Source organism: Chrysoperla carnea, chromosome X (genome assembly GCF_905475395.1).
Source record: "Chrysoperla carnea chromosome X, inChrCarn1.1, whole genome shotgun sequence".
Lineage (NCBI taxonomy): Eukaryota > Metazoa > Arthropoda > Insecta > Neuroptera > Chrysopidae > Chrysoperla > Chrysoperla carnea.
Window position 1 is genome coordinate 23247505 of NC_058342.1, and position 17681 is coordinate 23265185.

General features: G+C 32.1%; 1 protein-coding gene across 1 annotated transcript in view; it reads left to right on the plus strand.

Moving 5' to 3' along the window:
- Window positions 1-17681, plus strand: part of LOC123302463 (kinesin-like protein KIF13A) — a 39107-nt gene continuing 21426 nt past the window's right edge. Inside the window, exons 1-8 of the mRNA XM_044885375.1 lie at window positions 1-248; window positions 6759-6846; window positions 7961-8124; window positions 11073-11341; window positions 11868-12443; window positions 12852-13112; window positions 14034-14268; window positions 15150-16781. Coding sequence (XP_044741310.1) covers window positions 191-248; window positions 6759-6846; window positions 7961-8124; window positions 11073-11341; window positions 11868-12443; window positions 12852-13112; window positions 14034-14268; window positions 15150-16781 — 3283 coding nt within the window. The 5' untranslated portion in view covers window positions 1-190. The remainder of the gene's footprint in view (window positions 249-6758; window positions 6847-7960; window positions 8125-11072; window positions 11342-11867; window positions 12444-12851; window positions 13113-14033; window positions 14269-15149; window positions 16782-17681) is intronic.

Sequence of the window (17681 nt, forward strand, 5' to 3'; positions counted from 1 at the left end):
AACAATGTTTAGTGTATTATTAAATCAAAATGGTTACAGTTTGTTGATAAACATACAAAATTTTTACTTTGGGAGGTTCTAACAACACCACACATTCAACCACAAAAAAAAAAGTCCATACATCTTTTTAGTGTTATTATTCAAAAAATATTTGTAGAAAATTTTTGTAAATTTTTTTTCGGGGAACGAAATGGCGACAACGGATAAAATAAAGGTTGCCGTACGTGTACGACCGTTTAATCGACGAGGTATGTACCCCCTTAGTTTTTTTCTGCATTTCCAGGATATTTACTGTCAAAATGTCTTCTTATTACCCATCCCTTTGGATATGTTATGTGTATTTCCACATGTTTAGAATATTTTTACCCATTAGTTTAATTAATTTTTGTGTCATGCAATGTTCAAATACACTCCTTTTTAATCTCAATTTGTGGATAACTTGGCAATTAATTAATTTTATTAATTTTCATATTTTTTTTCTGTGTTTATTTGTTGACACCTGTCAAATGAGATTCCAATGTTTTTGAAAAATTTGGTACAAGGACGCTTTTATGTGTAATTTCCCTTCTGATGAAATTAGAAATGCGTTCTTGCTTGATTTCTTTTCCCTCTGTATTTTTTATATTAATTTTTTTTTAATATTAAAAATGATAATTTTAATTATCGTATAAACTCAAGTACTATTCATTTCTGATAAGAAGCTTTGTGTCTATATTATTAAAATTTTCCCGAATTGTTTACATTTTGATTATGAAATATTCTTGTTATTAGGTTTTACTGTAATCAGTTTTTTTTAATAGACCTGTTGCAAAACAATTAGTCTTTTTATTTCGTATTTTTGAGTTTTTAGTCCTAGTAATTAGAAATTTTAGTTTTTTTATATTAGGTATACACAAAATTTAATTATTTTAGAGAGAGCCCTCCCACTTTTTGAAAATTTATGATTTATTGGGCGCCAAATTAATTAAAAGTGAACCTTCAATGTATTTTTCAAAACTCTGTGAAAAGTGAAATTTTTAAAATTTAGACCACCCCGTAATATCAATAGTAACAAAACAGGTATCGCAAATGAGTTTCTTAGGACTTCTGTGCTCTCTTTGAGAACAACTCATCACCTGGTGGTGAGGCGGTTCCAGGTTGGAGATACTATTTTAGGCAAAGAAAACTACACAATTCTCTCGAAGCCAGGGGAAAAGCAGAAAACTCATAGCTTCTTCCCTGGAATTGCTCTCAATGAGTTTTTAGGTCCTCTGTGCTCTCCTTGAGAACAACTCACCACCTGATGGTGAAATATATCCAGGTTGAAGATGCTATTTTAGGCAAAGAAAACTATATGATTCTCTCGAAGCCAGAGAAACGCAAAAAACTCACAGCTTCTTCTCCGAAATTGCTCTCAATGAGTTCCTAGGTCCTCTGTGCTCTCCTTAAGAGCAACTCATCACCTGGTGGTGAAATATCTCCAGGTTGAAGATGCTGTTTTAGGCAAAGAAATCTACAGGATTCGGTCGAAGTCAGAGGAAACGCAGAAAGCTCACAGCTTCTTCCCCGGAATTGCTCCCAATAAGTTCTTAGGACCTCTAGAGGTGAAGCGTCTCCAGGTTGAAGATGCTATTTTAGGCAAAGAAAACTACAAAATTATATCGAAGCCAGAGGACATGCAGAAAACCCACGCCTTCTTCTCCGAAATGGCTCCGAAATGAATCCCTAGGACCTCTGTGCTCTCCTTGAGAATAACTCATCACCTGGAGGTGAAACCAGGTTGAAGATGCTATTTTAGACAAGGAAAGCTACGAGATTCTGTTGAGGTTAGAGGAAACGCAGAAAGCCTACAGGATTGATGGGTTCAAAATTTCGAATCCAAATATTCCTTATCGAATTATCTGTGGGCTTTTACGGGCGAAAATAATATGCGTTTCATAACCCTAGAAGTGGGAACGTCTAAGATTCCTGAATTATTAAGATGGCTGTACAACCGAAAATTTACCGTAAAAAATTTCCTTCTTAACTGTATTCTAATCAAATTCAATCGAACATAATCAAATGAAAGCTAAGGGAAATGGTATATTTTTAAATTACTATTACTTTCAAACTTTTCAAATATTTTATTCTCCCCGGCGCTTCGTTAAAATCACCGGAGCCCCATAAATCTAGGAAAAAATTTGATTATCTTCAAATAACTGCTTCTTCAGTTTTCAAATCGCATTGAAATCGACAAATAATTACTTGAAACTTGACTGGGGACCAATTTATATACTGAAGTCTCAAAAATTTTCATCCTAGCCTTATTAATAAAATAATCTTTATAGGACACTCAATTTAAATTTGCAAACTACTAAATATAAATAAAAAAATTTACTACCTTTAGTTTTTGGACCTTAAATCGATTGGAAAAATTTGGCGTTCGAAGGATCAAAAATTTTGTCTAGTGTGAAAAATTTAATTTGAATTTGTATAATTTTTTTTGGATATATAAAATTCGTGCTTCCTAGAAAATTTGGCTGTTCGACATTCAACGATATTCAAACTATCTAAATTTTCACCCAACCAAATATACCCTCATTGATGGTACCTTAAAATTAAGTTATAATAGATCAAACAGAAGAATGCCCAAAAAAGATCGCTAACATCTAGACCTAAAGGTCCTCTTTTTGAGAATATCCCGTCACATGGAGACGATGTATTTCAAAGTAGCAAATAAAGCTGTAGGATTTTGTTGTGCACGGAATACCCACAAGTTCTCTGTCGGGATTGCTCCCAGGATCGATAGGTCCAAAGTTTCGAATTCAACCATTCTTTAGTGTGTCGCATTTAAGATGAAGACACCATCATATTTTCGTTATTTATAGGAATATCGATTTGAAATTTTGCACAGTCATACAGGGTGATAGGTCACATTTTTAAAGTTATTTAACTTAAATCTGAACTTAGGTTAGGTTAGAGTGGCTGTCCTGAGGTGGGACACACTTAGGCCATAGGGTCCGGTGTGATACCGAAAAAGGGTCTGAACTTAAAACTCAGCCTACTACAAATTGACAAATAGGATCGGTTCTTAAAATTTTGCCTAGCGTCATAAATGCTTTGACATATCGAAAAAAAACTATTAGAAAAAGTTGCTTAGAATATATTTTTATACCGATTTTCATGACAAAATTCGCATTTTTAATTTTTGCATTATTTTGGTCTTTACTCATAATTATTACGAGTTTATTAAAATATTTGAATAGATAACAATATTAAATTATCGATTTGGCCAGTTTTCACATTCCATAGCACACTAGTTATAAAAATTATAATTTTATAACTAGTATGCTATGGAATGTAAAAATTGGACAAATTGATAATTTAATATTGTTATGTATTCAAATATTTTAATAAACTTATAATAATTCAAGAGTGTGGACCAAAATTGCGAAAAAATTAAAAATTGGCAACATGGGTCTTTTTGAAACCACAAGAAGAAGATAAAAGTTTAAATGTAAAATTGTTTCATATAAAAAAGTTAACAACTTTTGTTTGAAACATTTCTTCGTAAATAACTATGTTTTCCCGATAGTATAGATTAGAGCAAAAATTTAGTTCCCTTTTTCTCAAAAACTATAAAAGATGGTTAGTTAAAAATTTGTAGGTGGCTTGATTGATTCGAATTTCATACTTAACTCATCCGCTAACTCTAATTTTGAATTAAGAATTTTACTTTTTTTTCTAAAGCAAATGGGAGCTTTGACCCATTTTAGTGAATCTCTAGACGGAGGCAGCTGCCCCTACATGCCTCTTACGAAGGCAGCTGCCTCTTCTTGGCGACGCCCATGGAGAAATTACACGTTTTTTGGAGTCTCCCGATCAAATTTGGAGAAGTGGTTAACTTATTTTCACCCGAGAAAGGACACCAAATTTAGAAAAATTACCTTCGGGTACCCAAATTATGGGTAATTCGACTCGCATTTTATATATCCAATAATTTTTAAATTTATTAAAATTAATTATTTCACACCAAAAAGTTGTATATTCGTCATTATTTTCAAGCTTTTCAAAAAAGTTTAAAAAGCATAAATAATCCAACTTTCGTATTAGGACAACAAGATATAACAAAACAAAAAAAGTTAATTAAGATACTCGAATAAAAATACTCGAAAAAAGAAAATAGAAAAAAAAAGGTTCATTGTCCGTAATTACTGAAAACTATCTCTCATTAACCGAACATTTTAAGTAGATTTGTTTCTTCGTCACGTTCTCTTCGAACAATTTTTTCTACAATCTTAACAAGTTTTATTTATACGGTGTGTTCCTTATTGAAAAATGTTACGTATATTTTGTTATCTAAGAAACAAAATATTTTCGAAAAAAACTTTTAATAAAATAAAATAATTCAATTATTAAGAGTGTTAATGATATTTTCTCGATTTTCAATTTTCAAAGACATTTCAACTTATTTTGACAATTTCAAATCAATATTTTTTTGAAAAAAAAAAACCTATATTTAAATTATTTACCATATTAAGCGTGCATTCCCGCCATCTAGTAAAGAATCAAAGAATGTAAGGTTTATGCGTTATAAAAATGTTATTTTCTAATTTCGAACCTCCAGATAGGATTGGGATGATCTAAGTTAGAGAGGAGAATAGGTTGTGGGAGCTTCTCTGAAAATCTCGATCTGCGTCTATCATTTCGGCTGCCGAATCACTGTAGCGTGTATCAAGCGGAAGTGATTACTATTCACGCGGTATGTGTATGTATAAGGCTGAACACTATCAGGTGCAGTGACATTGCTATAATAACCGACAGCCAAGCAGTCCTTAAATCCTTCAGCTTAGTCTATTTAACCTCAAAGGTAGCACAGGACTGCCGTACGCCCTTACATGATCTGGCGAAACAGATGAATGTAAACCTGGTATAGATACCGGGGCATAGAGATATTCCAGGAAATTTAGAAGCCACAAGCATCATTAGGCATCCGGAAATTTCGTTCGCGGCTAATCCTTAAAGATAATATCTTAAAAAGAGCCAATCTTAGATGGAGAGAGGAACGTACTTGTGGCACTACAAGACAGATATGGTTTGATTTCAATCATAGGCGTTGCGAAGATCTTATATCTCTTGCAAGGGATTCTGTTAGCAAAGTTTTTGCGGCTATTACAGAATATTGGTTGGACGGCAGGCATGCTGAGCTGTCACAGTGGGAAGGAGGGAGAGACAATGTCTCCTCTGTCAAAGCTCAGCTCTTGCCATGAGGAGATGGACTTACTTGAACCAGCCTCTCTTTGACGACCTAAAGTTCGTCAACGTCAAAGCACTCCTGCTGTTTTCAAACAGCTCCAAATGGTTCATGGAGTAGTGGCCGGGGATGGGCCAACCCTTTTTCGGTATCACAACGGACCCTCCAACTGTGTCCCACCCTAAGATAGCCACTCTAACCTAACCTAATTTCGAATAGATATTAACAATGATCTCGGTTTTAATGTTTTGAAAATTTGAGAAATGTTCATCAAACTATAAATTCAATGGCTATGAAGCTTAAAAGCTCTTTATTTTCGATATATTTAGCTAGAAGTTTAGAAAAATGTGTAGGAAAAAATTGGGAAAATCACAATAATATAGAAATTTTACCCAGAGTGTATAACTCAGAAACTGTCCCTGTGAATGTCAAATAAACGAAATTTTCGTGTTTTTTGGGAACAATTTACCTAATATAGTGCGATTCATCTAAATCAGGAACAAAAAATTGTGCGCGATTTTTCCTGATTTATTTAAAGTACCCTTGGAAAAAATCACAAACATTTTTTTTTGCATCTGACTTGAATGAAACTCACTACTTAAGGGTAAATTGGACCCAAATAATACAAAAATGATACTTATTTGACAATTCAATCAGCGGTTTACAAGATATTTTGTGATAATTTTTTTTAAATCAGAATACAACGCAAATAAAAACTTCTATATTTTTCGAATAAAATAATTTCAGAGAATTCTATGAGAATAACTCGATTGTCACCCTATAATCATTAGATTCGTTAATAGGGTATTATCGTTAGTCAAAAATAAATTATTAAATTTGAAAAAAGTTAAAATTTATGTAAAAATATACTTAAATATTCTCATTTCGAGTCATAAAAGCACATTTTTGTTTTAAAATATTAAAATTAAAAATCGTAATTTTTAAACTGTATATCACGTGACCTAAAGCGCGGGCAAGCCCTGCTGGGATGTCATATCGGTATGAGCCATAGACCTTCAATTAGTTCAGTTTAGACAGTTGGGTATAATATATACATAGATAAGTATTAATATTTATATAAAAATCAGATGTCTATATCTGTCAAACTTATTTGTGGTATTTCGTATAAAGATACCAATATTACGTCATCAAATTGGATGCCCGCGTTTTTGACAGTTTAAAAAAGGTTTAAAATTTAATTTAAGTTTTTGGCAAGAAAGCGTGTGTATTTTTCAGAAATAAATTTTGGTGGCTTTTTATTAGCAAAATCAACATTTTGAGGTACTTTTTCAAAAATAGTAGAATACTACCCTATTGGGATAGTTAAATCTACAAATTTTTGTTTCTCAAATAATATTACGTAACATTTTGAAAAAAGAACAACCCGGTAAAAAAAAATAATAAAAAATAAACCCCTTAAAATAATTAAATTTTTCTTTATTATTATTATTATTTTTTATTAAAATAAATATTTAAAAAAAAAACTCGAATTTTATTTTACATGTGTAATAATTTTTCTGTTTTTCTTTTTAATAAAATTTTTTAGAAATAGATTTAGGCACGCAATGCGTTGTGGAAATGGACGGTCATCAGACAATCTTACAAAATCCAAATAGTTTGGATAAAATTGACAGGTTTGTGTGAATTTTGAGTACTAATCAAAATAAATTTTTGTTTTTAATTTTCTTATTTTGGCTAACAATTTGTTGCTATGTAGATGTTTTTTTTTTGTTTTTCTTGGACATACTATCATAAATTTTGGATATTCATTGGGTGCGTGGTCGTGGTAGGGACAAAAAAATCGATGCCAGCGCTTCTAGTAAAAAATTTTGGCGATATCGGAGGCTGTTATGATTAATTTGCAATTCTTTACTTGTTAATGTTATAGAAAATGTCAAATTAAAATTATTGAAAAACACTAATTAATTAATCTTAATGCATTAAAAATTGTGAAAATAAGAAATCAAATTGCACAAATATTATTTTTTAAATGTAAATTATCATAATTATTTATTTAATTTTATGAGACAATAATATTAAATTTTCAATGTAAGTCATAAATTATATATGCATCCATACAATTTTATAATTAAAGTAGTGTATCGTTATCATGGAAACGCCTTCAATAAAATTCACGCACGGTGATATTACGTCATCAAATTGGATGCCCGCGTTTTTGACAGTTTAAAAAGGTTTAAATTTTAATTTTTGGCAAGAAAAAGCGTGTGTATATTTCCGAAATAAATTTTTGGTGGCTTTTTATTAGCAAAATCAACATTTTGAAGTACTTTTTCAAATATAGTAGAATACCCTATTTTGTTATTTATAATAAAAATAATATTATAATAATTTTATTATAAATAATAATTTATTATAAATAATATTATATATTATTGGAAAAATAAAATTTTCTAAGAAGAAATGTAAAATGCTGTTAAATGTTCATGTATGTACATTTTCAGTAATTTTAAATAATGGTATGCTCATTCGGACGACCGTTTTAAAAAACATACCATCATAATTCACCTACGTAATTAATTAAGCTAAAAATTTATGATAGTATCTCCTTTTTTAGTTGTCTTTACTCTCTGCTATATGTTCCAAAACATAAAAAAAATACATATTTTACAAAACCCACAAAAAAATGTTTATTTTTGTCGAAAATTAGATATTAGATCAAAAAAAACCATTTTTAAATAAAAATAATTTTAATAAAATTTTTTTTGGATATTTTTGTTCTGTTTTTAGAAAGCAACCAAAAACATTTGCTTTTGATCATTGTTTCTACTCACTTGACTGTACAAAGACAAATTATGCATCACAAGAGGATGTTTTCGATTGTCTTGGACGCGATATACTTGAAAATGCTTTCCAAGGATATAACGCTTGTATATTTGCATATGGCCAAACAGGTAATTATTTTATTTTATATTTCATGTAGTTTGAACATTCTTTGGAGGGGAAACATTTCTTTTAACAGCCCCGGATCTGGAGGGGGGTGCTAATCGAGCCACTTCTATAATGTGTTGGAAAAAAAGATTTTAAAACTTTTAGTTGGTTTTCGAACACATCCTAAGTTGATTTATGGACCTTTGTGCTCGTACTTCCTTAAATATCGCCAAATTTGAAAATTTATAGCAGATAACAGAGTCGGCGACGAAATTTCTTGCAAAACTTATTTTAGTCTCATGTTTAGTGTCAAGAAATACCTTAATTCTTGTGTTTTACTTGCCCTCTAAGTATGACGATGGAATTTAGGGAATAAAAACTATTCGAATGGCCAGGGGAAAAAAAGCTCAAGGTCAGGTCAGGGTAAAATTAATTATGTGAAAAGTTTTAATTGAAAGCCTTGAACATTTTTTTAGGATGTAAAGTCCTTGCTGAATTCGACGACGCATATATTGCATAACATTACATAATAAGGTGTTCGTGTTATATCGAATAGTGTATAATTATTTATGTAAGAAGTTCTACATTCGTTTTTAAATCAATGACATACAACGACATCTTATTAATTATGTATGAATCATATTCCATATGATTTATAAGAAAGCTTGTTTTCATGTAAGCTCTTTTTTTGTTGTTTTTATGAAAACACGTCATTGAATATCTCGATTAGGATCCTGTACCAAATTATTAAGGTATTTTCAAACTATTATTGAGTTGTCAAGATTCAGGATATTAGTAAAATTAATCCTCAGAAATCAGCTGAATTCTTTTGAAACTTTATCCCCATGACGTTTTTGATTCCGTATGTTTTTACTTCGAACTCTCTCAATATAGTAACGGTTATACTAAAATGAGACAAATAATTTCCTCAATTTCTTAGAAATATTTTCTTGGGAGAATGTCCATCGAGTTTTCATTCAATTAAATGATTGAATGTTCCTTCGTGAACAGCCAATATAATCTAACATAACTTTACCTGACCCGGAGAATTAAATCGAATCTGATATCAGAATATGATGTCTCCCATCAAACTCTGCAACTTTTGTTTAAGTTTCTTTTTGATTGATCGACTACAAAACGGACTTTTAACCATAATAAATTAAAGTAGTCCACCCTGTATTTCTAAAATTATGTTTTAATTATTTTTAAAACTATGAAATCTTTAAATTTCAATGAAAATTGTGTGATAGACGTCGAAAATGATCATCGTTGAAATCGTCAGTCCATCGGGCACAAGGGGTAGTGAAAAACATAGAATTTAGGAATTCGTATATCTTTTTATTGACTTTTGGATGTGGACTCAATCTGAACACAATGGGTTTCTTATTTTTATGAGGTAGAAATGTCCCTAATGCCCATTCTCAACTCAGATAAAGAACTATGATACCCACAGATTTAGTTTTTGGCGTGAATACAACATGCTAAACTATCTAAAGTCTAGGCTTGGAGCAATTGAAGTTGCGAAAAACTCGGAAATTATTGGGAAAATTTTGCATGTTTTATCACCCCCTTCCCTAAAAATAAAAGGTCTCAAGTTTACCACCTGGAAATAAAAAATTCATTTCGAAATTAATAAATTACAATTTATCGTAAAATTAAACATTTTACCTTCTGAACCATGAATGTAGGTGGAATCAAATACACACTTAATCGATTTTATTGTATGAAACATATTTTCATTCTGATTAAAAAAGAAACTATATATTTTACCTTGAAAATGAGAAATGCATTTTATCAATAGAATTTTCATTTTTCTTTTTAATTGCCGCAAGTTATGTAATCTATCAAACGTTTATAATTTGTTTTTTCCTTTCTATATTAATTTGAGTACTAGATAGATTTCGATAAATATTTTAATATTTCTGTCGCCTAACGTTGCTCGTAACCTTGGACTAAATATTTCATACTTCGAAAATAAATAGAAATTACGAATTGAATTTTTTCTCATGGGGTCTTTTTGAAAAATTATTGATTATTTTTAAGTATAAGTCTTAGGAAAAACTGGCAACTTTGGGGTGAAGTAGAAATTTTAATACTGATGGAAAATCAGGTCAAACCTTGACTAGATGAGAATTGTTAAATCACCAAGAATTTTTTCAATATTCCAACAATTTCGAAATTTTGAAATTTTGTGACAAACCAAAGTAACAAATTTCTTGGCTACGGGAGAGTTAAACCTCGAAAATTTTTTTAAATACCTATTCCTAAAAATCCAAAGGATCAAATTTTGTTTATTGTTCAAGTAAGCTCAAACATCCAGAATTTAGGCCGAAAAACTTTTAAGATTACAGAGTTTAATCCTGGAATAACTGGTGGATAGTCACGAAATTCTAAAAAAAAAAGTCTAAAAACTCTGAGATTTAGAATTGAATTCCGAAGATCTAATTCTTCATTGATATCTCGGAATGTACATATTTTGCATAAATTTTAACCACGAAATGAACAGGAAAATGATTTAATGGTTACTCAAACGATATTGTAAATTCTATCCTCCGAAAATGCCAATGGCGTAAAGGAATTGGGGATACAGCCTCCTTTGAGAAAGTTTCCGAAAAGAATGAGTGGGCTACAGTTATATTTAATCATCCTTGTAATAACAAGATAGATCGAAATTTGTACAAGTCGGGGATTAAAGTTGGTTTTAAATCTCAGAAATTACAACATGTCTTGTGTCAAACCAAGGATCGAAATCCGGACGCACAGAAATCGGGTATCTATCAAATTTCTTGCTCGAATTGTCCTAAAATTTATTTGGGCCTAATCAACAAAAATTTATCCTTATAGGAAAATAATTGTTTGGCAAAAGAACAACTTAAGGAGCTTTTCTTTTCCCCTCCAAAGAATTACCGTTAAACAACAATGAATGACAATGAGTTTTTGAATTAATTCAAATTGTGTCTTTTTTTCTTAGGTTCTGGAAAATCATATACCATGATGGGTAGCCAAGACAATAAAGGTATAATACCCAGATTATGTGACTCACTGTTTGATCAGATTGCAAAGAAACAAAGCTCTGAATTAACATATAAAGTTGAAGTGAGCTATATGGAAATTTATAATGAGAAAGTTCATGATTTACTTGATCCAAAAACCAATAAACAATCATTAAAAGTACGCGAACACAATGTTTTGGGTCCATATGTAGATGGTTTATCACAATTGGCGGTTACGTCATTTCAGGTGAGCACATTGTATTTATTTTTAATTAGCATAATATTTAAACAATTGTTTTTGAAAGAATATATTTTCACGTTCTGTTATTTTCCATTACTGAAAATGTTAAAAAGTATTCAAATCTGGAAGGGAATTTTAAAAAATACATTCTTGACGATTTAGTAAGCGGCTTACAATATTTCCTTAGAAATCTAATCCGAAGAAGGTTTATCTTCTGAAATTGTTTTGGGTTAAATTTGGAATGTGGATTACAAGATATCCCTAAAAATCGAATCCGAAGAATGTATATTCTCAGAAATTGTAATTCGAAAATAGCGTATCTAGGAAAATCGCCCTCCAATCATCACATTAACTCGATTTCCGAAATGTTTGACTTCAATTTAGCCGTCTAATTTTTTAGAAATATGTAGTTTTTTGGATTTCAATTAAAGTAGCTTGAATCGGCCGAAAGCTTTACTATGAAAATTTGTTTGACTGAGTAATTTTTGATTCTTGATTGAGTTTAATTTTGGAAATTTCCTTTCTGTTTTAGGATATTGATACATTAATGGCTGAAGGCAACAAATCACGAACCGTTGCTGCGACAAACATGAACAGTGAATCATCACGTTCGCATGCCGTATTTTCTGTTGTGCTCACACAAACCTTAATCGATATACAAACGGGTGTTAGCGGTGAGAAAGTGAGTCGTATGTCATTAGTGGATTTAGCCGGTAGCGAACGTGCTGTAAAAACAGGCGCTGTTGGTGAACGATTAAAAGAGGGCTCCAATATCAATAAATCATTAACAACCTTAGGTTTAGTTATATCAAAATTAGCCGACCAATCGTCCAGTGGTAAAATTAAGGATAAATTTGTACCATATCGTGATTCTGTATTAACATGGCTATTAAAAGATAATTTAGGTGGTAATAGTAAAACTGTTATGGTGGCAACACTGTCACCGGCAGCCGATAATTATGAGGAAACTTTATCAACGTTACGGTATGCGGATCGTGCTAAACGTATTGTCAATCATGCTGTGGTTAATGAAGATCCAAATGCACGTATTATTCGTGAGTTGCGTCAAGAGGTCGAAGCTTTGAAGGAAATGCTTAAATATGCTACGGTAAGTTTTTTTTTTGTAATATTTTCCCTAAAAATATAGAATTATATGCACTATAAGAGGGGTTAAAGAAGAGGTTTGGCAATCTCCAATCTACACATATAACATTTTTTGCTTGAAGCATTTATGGGATTTTGGGGGTGCTTCCCGCGACATTTGAGCAACTCGAACGATCTCATATGGGTTGAAATTCGATATGTAAAGTTTATTGTTGAGACGGGAATAGATAAAAGTAATTTGGAATATATTTCCAAGAAAACAATTGATTTTCTCGATGTTTTTTAAGCTTTGCACACCTCTTAAGTCCTTCCAAATCGAGCTAGAAGGTCTAATTGTGTGTCAACTTTCCAATCCCTTGCCTGTTTATTAATTAAGAGATTTTTATTGATTTTATTGTTTGTATTGTTTTAGGGTTCAGTTGCTGGTGAAAATCAACGTGTTGATATACATGAAAAATTAAGTGAAAGTGAGAAATTAATGAAAGAAATGTCACAAACATGGGAGGAAAAACTAGTCAAAACTGAGCGTATACAAAATGAACGTCAACAGGCGTTAGAAAAAATGGGTATTAGTGTACAAGATTCTGGTATTAAAGTGGAAAAATATAAGTATTATTTAGTAAATTTAAATGCGGATCCTTCGTTGAACGAACTATTAGTCTATTATTTGAAGGTAAGAAAATCGAGGATTACTTGCTGTTTGACCGAGCCTTTGGTGTCAGGGTGTCGATCGACCTGAAAAACTCGGAGAAAGAATTTCGAAATTCTAGAATAGTTAGGGGATTTTAGTTTCGATTAAGGAAAATAATACTCTCGAGTCTTCACCATAAATTCTTAAAACCTGATTCTTCATCAACATCTCAGAATGTACATATGAATCACATCGCATTAATTTTAACCAGAAAATCTTCGGTTTTGGGTTTAATTAACTTTAGTGAATCTTTTTATATTAGGTGTTCATAAAATCCATTTCCGGTTATCTGTCCGTCTGCCTATCTGTCTGTCTGTTAACACGATAACTGAAAAACGAATTCATATCAAGCTGAAATTTTTATAGCGTGTGAAGGACGTAAAAAATGAGGTCAAGTTCTTAAATGAGCAACATAGGTCCGTAGGATCCATCTTGTAAACCGTTAAAGATGGAACAAAACTTTAAATGTAAAAAAATGTTCCTTATAAAAAAATAAACAACTTTTGTTCGAAACATTTTTTCGTAAACATTACTCTTTACCCGCGAGGAAACAAATTAGGTGCAAATTTGAATACATGGAAATATCAGTTATGTGTCTGTAGCTATCTAAGAGTGGATATTTTTCTTGACTTACGTGACGTAAAAAAACAAACGATTGCGTCAACAACATTGTCTATACATGGTCTTTCAACAATTAACTCATCCAATTGTTTGTTTTCACTTGTTCATCTTTTTTTTAATGGATTTTTAAAACGGCATGACAATTCGTTAGGGGTATAATAATAGAAAAGTCAGGGAATTTCGTAAGAACAATTCGATCGCCACCCGGCAGCCTTTAATGTTAACGATTGGTAATTTTTTCAAAATGTATTTATTAATGTTGAAAAATTTTGTTGGTAACAGGATCGAACACTTGTCGGTAGTAGGGATGCAGATATACAATTATCAGGCCTAGGTATACAACCTGAACATTGTTTAATTATTTTGGAGAATGGTGAATTGTATATGGAACCAATTGATAATGCAAGATCGTATGTGAATGGATCAGCGGTTACTGAACGGACACCTATTTATCATGGATATCGTATTCTATTGGGATATCATCATATTTTTCGTGTAAATTGTCCAAAATCACTTTGTAAGTATATTTTAGAAATTCGTTTTAAGGTGACTTTTTATCGAAACGTCCTAGAATCGAGGAGTATTTTTTTTAGACTGCATCGAATTTCAACTGCGAGAAAGGCAATATATATCTATATATCTATTTGATTCTCGATAGATTTGGGCATCGTCCGCGTTCCTATTGTCGTTCAAATAACCTGGTCTATTTCGGGTGGAAAAATATTGTAAAAGGAGCGATAAATTTCAATAATATGAAGGGGATTTTCAGGGGGAAACGATTTTTTAAAGGCTTTTAAGGTTTTGTGCATTTCTACAGAACCTAAAAACGGTTTTTTCAGGAATTTTAACTTTTCAACTCTTATTTCCCCCTTTTTATGTCAAAATAATTCATTTTAACTAATTTCACCATATTTCTATCACAAGTTTTTTCAATTTACTGAGTACGACTTCTATTAAACTAACGAAAGTACACGAACAGGCTCGAAAATTTTCGAAGTTATATTTTTTGCTTACACCTTTATTCTCACCAGAAAAATTATCACAATTTCTGAAGAATTTGAATAAAAAAGCTTGAAGGTATAAAAAGTTTCAACCACATATACCATTTGAAAAATAAAAGCTATTTTTGTTTTAAATCGAGCGTAAGGAAAATGTTCATAACGCGAATGCTAACGGGTTAAAAAGCTTTGCGCATCTTTGTAGTTTGTTCCAAATCGTCTTATAATAAAAAGAATTCGATGGGAGAAAAGTGTTTCGCTTGTCACGAATTTTTTCTCGAACTATTTATAGATAATTCTTCGGAATCAGAATATCGTAGATTCAAATGTGTAAAGCCACTTTAAACTTTTTAAAACAGTTTAAAAACTTTTCTATAAATTTTTTCTATTTTAATTTTAGCAACAACATCAGAACCTCAAACTCCAGCGCAAACGTTTGACTACAATTTCGCTCGTGAAGAATTAATGCTTAACGAATTAAGTAACGATCCAATCCAAACGGCCATATCACGTTTAGAAAAACAACACGAAGAAGATAAGCAGGTGGCACTCGAAAAACAGCGTCAAGAATACGAACGACAATTTCAACAGCTACGAAACATTCTATCGCCATCGACACCGTATCCTCCATACACGTTACCATGTGATCCGCTACGTCTCGGTAAAATAACCCCATGTACACCTACTACTCAAATGCGTGTTGAAAAATGGGCGCAAGAACGGGATAAAATGTTTAAGAGTAGTTTAGGTAAACTAAAGGAGGATATAATGAAAGCAAATTCTTTGGTGCAAGAAGCGAATTTTCTAGCTGAGGAAATGGGACGCCAAACAAAATTTAGTGTCACACTGCAAATTCCACCAGCAAATTTAAGTCCAAATCGTAAACGCGGCGCATTTGTGAGTGAACCTGCTATACTTGTGAAGCGTTTTAATTCGGCGAGTCAGGTATGGAGTATGGAGAAGCTAGAGAATAAGTTAATTGACATGCGCGAAATGTATGGTGAGCGTAAAGATAAGAACACACTTAAAGATGAAATTTCTAAGGGAATGGATCCATTTTACGAGTCACAAGAGAGTCATAACTTAATTGGTGTTGCCAACATATTTTTGGAAGCATTGTTCCACGACGTACGATTAGATTATCATACCCCGATTATAAGTCAACAAGGTGAGGTCGCTGGTCGATTACAAGTTGAAATATCACGTGTGTCCGGACAATTTCCACAAGATCGTACTTGTGAAGCGGGATCGGATAGTTCAGGAGATAGTGGTCATGAAGATGACTCACCAACTGGATCAGAGAAACGGAATGTTGAGTGTCGTGTTGTTATCAAACAAGCATCCGGTCTACCTCCATCACTATCACATTTCGTTTTCTGTCAGTACACGTTTTGGAATCATCCAGATCCCGTAGCTGTGCCTCCAATAGTGGATACTGATCATAATCATCAAATTGTGCATCGAGATTCGATGACCTTCAAATTTAATCATACTAAAGATTTCGTTGTACCTATTACTGAAGAATTTCTGGAACATTGTTCCGAAGGAGCTTTGTCTATTGAGGTTTGGGGACATCGAAGTGCTGGCTTTTCACGTACGAAACCTGGTTGGGAAATTGAACAACAATTAGCAAAAGCCCGCTCCTTGGCTGATCGATGGAGTGAATTAACTAGAAAAATTGAGCTATGGGTCGAAATTCAAGAATTAAATGAACAAGGTGAATACACTCCAGTTGAAGTGTGCCCGAAACCAGATGTGCTAACCGGTGGAGTGTATCAGTTACGACAAGGACAACAACGACGTATTCAAGTGCGTGTAAAACCGGTACAAAATTCGGGTACACTACCGATTATATGTTCGTCAATCGTGAATATTGCTGTGGGGAGTGTTGTGATACGATCTCGACTACAAAAAGCTTTGGATTCATATCAAGAGGAAGATTTAACGGTATTACGTGAGAAATGGAGTAAAGCTTTAATGCGACGTAGAAAATATTTAGATCAACAGATTAAAAGCTTAATTGATAAACAAGGTACGTTTTTATGTTTAAAATTTTTAAGTTTTAGGTCTATAATAATGTATTCAAATGAAATATGGTATCCCCTCTACAATTAAGATAACAGGCATTATTTCCTTAAGGTAGTATGACAGTATCGAGGGTCATAGTTAATTAGTTTTTCAAACAAAAGTTGTTAATTATGTTATAAGGAACATTTTTTTATATTTAAACTTTTGTTCAATCTCTAACGGTTTACAAGATGACTCAACTGACGTTGATGAACCTGAATTATGTTGCTCATTTATGAACTCAAACGCACTTTCTATGTCCTAAGCACGCTATAAAAATTTCGGCTTGATGTCTCTTCGTTTTTATGCTATCGTGTTGATGAATGTACAGTCGAACAGACAAGAGGAAATGAACTAATTAGGTGATTTTATGAACAAAAACTTAGGATACTTATATATACAAATTAGTGCTGATTTGACTAGAGTAGTATGACTTCGATACTGCCATATTGCCTTAACTATTAAATGAGTAAAAAATTTACAGGCTCCTGCAATAAATGTAAGATTCACGGATTGCATAAGTAAAACGATACACGATTGTCGCAGCTTAAGTCAAACCCATCATGTGGCTTCTTTTTTATGAAAAGCTAGATCTATTTTAAATTTTTAAGTGATGTAATATCTTGCTCGGCTCCGGCACCATATTAGATAATCTCAACTGATTGTCGGATGCTTTTACTCAATATTATGGCTACCATGGACTATCTTAATCTTGATTTCTAGCCTGAAAAGGAAAGGATTCCGTTTTAGACAATCTTATCAAAGTCGATTTCCTTGAGAAAAGAAAGGATTTGATTGAATTTCAAAAAAAGTTAGCTCGAATCAAATATACTTTCAAACTCATTCATAGAAGAGCCATAGCATT